The following is a 2890-nucleotide window of genomic DNA, read 5'->3' on the forward strand; positions in this document are numbered from 1 at the left end:
TTCTCTGGGCCTTTCTGTCCATCTGTCTCTCATTTCTTTCCCTTTTAGTCCCTCTGTCTCGTCTCTGTGTCTTTCTGTCCCTCTGTGTCTCATCTCTTTCCCTTTTGGTCATCTGTCTTGTCTCTGTGCGTTTCTGTCCATCTGTCCCTCTCTGTTTTGTCGGTCTCTCGTCTCTCCCTTCTGGTCTCTCTGTCCCTCTTGTCTCTGTATTTTTGGTCCATCTGTCTCAGTGTCTGTCCTGTCTCTTGTTTCTTGTTTCTCCCTTTTGGTCTTTCTCTCTCGTCTCCATCCATGCCTTTCTGTCTCTCTGTCTCTCATTTCTTTCCCTTTTGGTCCCTCTGTCTCTCGTCTGTGCCTTTCTGTCCGTCTGTCCTCGTCTCTGTGTCTCTCCCTCCATCCCTTCCTAGGATGGTGTTTTCACAAGCTGTGTGCTGGCTGTGGGGGGTGTGCGGACCCGGGGCTTCTCTTGGGTTTGCTAGAGCACCATGGGGTCACGTCTGCACACAGAGGGGTTCTCTGCAGCTGGTGTGTTGGGGTGAAAGGAGTCGGCCCGGTTCCGGTTCCACGGCTGACCTCGGTTTGCTTCTCTGTACCCTGGGAGCTTGCTGGGATGCTTCAAGAGCCCCTTCCAGCTCTCGATAGATGGGGCACGCCTGCTCCTGTTCCCTGGCACGGATGTGTTTTCTGGAGGCTGCATCCTGGGCCGTGAGAGTCTGTGGCTCTGTCTCTTCCTGACCTCACACTGAGCCCCCCCCAGTGCTTCTCTTTGGCCGCGTACCCCAACCCCCAGTTCTGTCTGAGCCAATCGGAGGGCCTCCAAGCCCGGGCCTGGGGCATCCTGCCCTGGCCTGACGCCATTCTGGCACGGGGGATTGGTGAGCAAAGGCCTGGGTGGTTCCTTGGAGATGGGCGCCCGCTTCTGACCTTACTGGTTGGGGCTGTGCCATTTGTGCCAGCCCAGATGTGTGTGTGGCCTCCCGGCTTCCTGCTGAGGTGCTGTGCCCCCAGCGGCTGAGGGGCCGGATCACCAGCCTGCCAGGGTGTGCCCCAGCCCCAGAGATGGATGGAGCGGGCACCTCCCTGAACCTGTCTGGCTCCCCCTGCAGCCTGCATGTTTCCCACCCCTCCTCCTCACTTTGCCTGGGCTTGCCCCTTTGATAAAGGAGAATTCGAGTTCCATTTTCTTCCCCCAAAAGGGCCTAAGGGTTCAGCTGCAGGGTCTCCCCTAAATGAGATCGCAGTCCTTGGCAGGCTTTGGGCCTGGGCCTGGGCCTGTCCCAGGTGCTGACGGGCAGGTCCCGTGCTCACCTCCAACCCCAGATTCCTTGATTTAATGGAGGGGGGGGACCTCTCAGGAAAGTTCCCTGACTTCTCCCTGAGTTGGCTGACACGGGGTATCCTCCCCTCAGCTCCCCCAGCAGTGGCCGGCCCAGGCCTGACTTTGTACCCCCAAGGGATGGGACACCTAGTCTGAGGGGGCTGGGTTTGTGGCAGAACCGGAACTCGGCTCCCCGCAGAGAGGTCTGAAACTTGGGCTGTGATCTGGGCTGTGGGGTGGGCTTGGGATAAAACCTGTCACCTTGGCAATGTTTTAGGATCCTTAGTGCCCGATAGTGTCAAGGATTCCCGTTTCCATGGCAATTCAATCAAGCTTTTATTAAGCCCCAGCTGTGTTCTGAGTGCTGGGGGGAAGGGGAGGAACCGGCCCCAAATGGATCCTGTCCTGTAAGAGATTGTAATGAGCCAGCTGATGGTGGAGGACACAGGTGCCACATAAATGCTGCCTCCGTGGGAGGCATGTAGGTGCCACATAAATGCTGCTTGTTAAAAGGAGCCGGTGCTGTGCTACTGGGGAGCTTTAGCTTTCCTGCAAACCGCGGCAGGCCCAGGCCCCGGTGCGGGAGCGGGAAGGAGCGGTGGAAGCTCCGGCGGGGCAGGGCCTTTCAGCTAAAGCCTTTATTAAGCTCTCACTGCATGCCCGGGGCATCGCGCCTGCGGGCTGCCACCCTCGGCCGCGGTCGGAGGCGGGGGGCTGCGGGTGGGGGTGGGGGCCGAGCCGGGCCTCCCAGGGAGGGCACAGGAAGCGTGACTCACCCCGACATCCTGCAGCCCCGGCGGTTTAGGGGAGGGGGGGGACGCGGCCCGGAGTGGGAGGCTGGGTGGTTCCCCGGCCAGATGTGGGGGGAGGGGCGCACATCTGGAGTTGGTTCCCTCGTCCCCGCCCTGCCTCCGGGCGGCCTGAGTCACCGCGCCCCGGCCCCTCCCCCACCTTCCCCGGCCCCAGCGAGGGGCGCTTCCCGGAGCCTCCGGCAGGGGCGGCCTGGAGCCGCAGCAGTGCTGGGCCGAGGGGGGAGGGGATGGCTAAGGGAGGGGGCGCGGGGGGCGCGGGAGGCGCGGGGGACGTGGGGGTCTCGGGGGGCGTGGGGGGCGCGGGAGGCGCGGGGTGCGCGCGGGTCTCGGGGGACGCGGGGGTCTCGGGGGGCGCGGGAGGCGCAGGAGCCGCGGGGGGACCGCGGGAGGCGCGGGGGCCGCGCGGGTCTCGGGGGGCGCGGGGGTCTCGGGAGGCGCGGGGGCCGTGGGGGCCGCTGCTACATCGTTGGTGGAGCTGAGGTGGCCCGTCCCTTCTGGAAAGCACGTTGGGATTGTGCGAGGAGCCCGAGGGACCCCGCCCTGTGCCCGTGACGCCCCTGCCCGGGCTCGAAGCCGCCGGAGCCCCCTGGGAAAGAAGGCAGAGGCTCGGGGGCGGGGCGGCTCGGGCCTGGCCGGGGAAGGACGGAGGGCGCGGGGGCTCCACAGTGACGCCGGAGCCGGGAGCGGCCGAGGCCTGGCAGACGGGTCCGTGTTCGGTGGGTTCGTACCGTGGGATGGTCCTTGGGTGTCGCCCGGCCAT

The 2890-nt window shown here is 64.4% G+C and overlaps 1 protein-coding gene across 1 annotated transcript; it reads right to left on the reverse strand.

Moving 5' to 3' along the window:
• Positions 1-2119: 2119 nt before the first annotated feature.
• LOC116420096 (proline-rich protein 2-like) lies at positions 2120-2890 on the reverse strand. The gene has a single exon (XM_031943653.1). The coding sequence runs from the start codon at positions 2888-2890 to the stop codon at positions 2120-2122; it is 771 nt and encodes a 256-aa protein (XP_031799513.1).

Source organism: Sarcophilus harrisii, chromosome 6 (genome assembly GCF_902635505.1).
Source record: "Sarcophilus harrisii chromosome 6, mSarHar1.11, whole genome shotgun sequence".
Classification (NCBI taxonomy): Eukaryota; Metazoa; Chordata; class Mammalia; order Dasyuromorphia; family Dasyuridae; genus Sarcophilus; species Sarcophilus harrisii.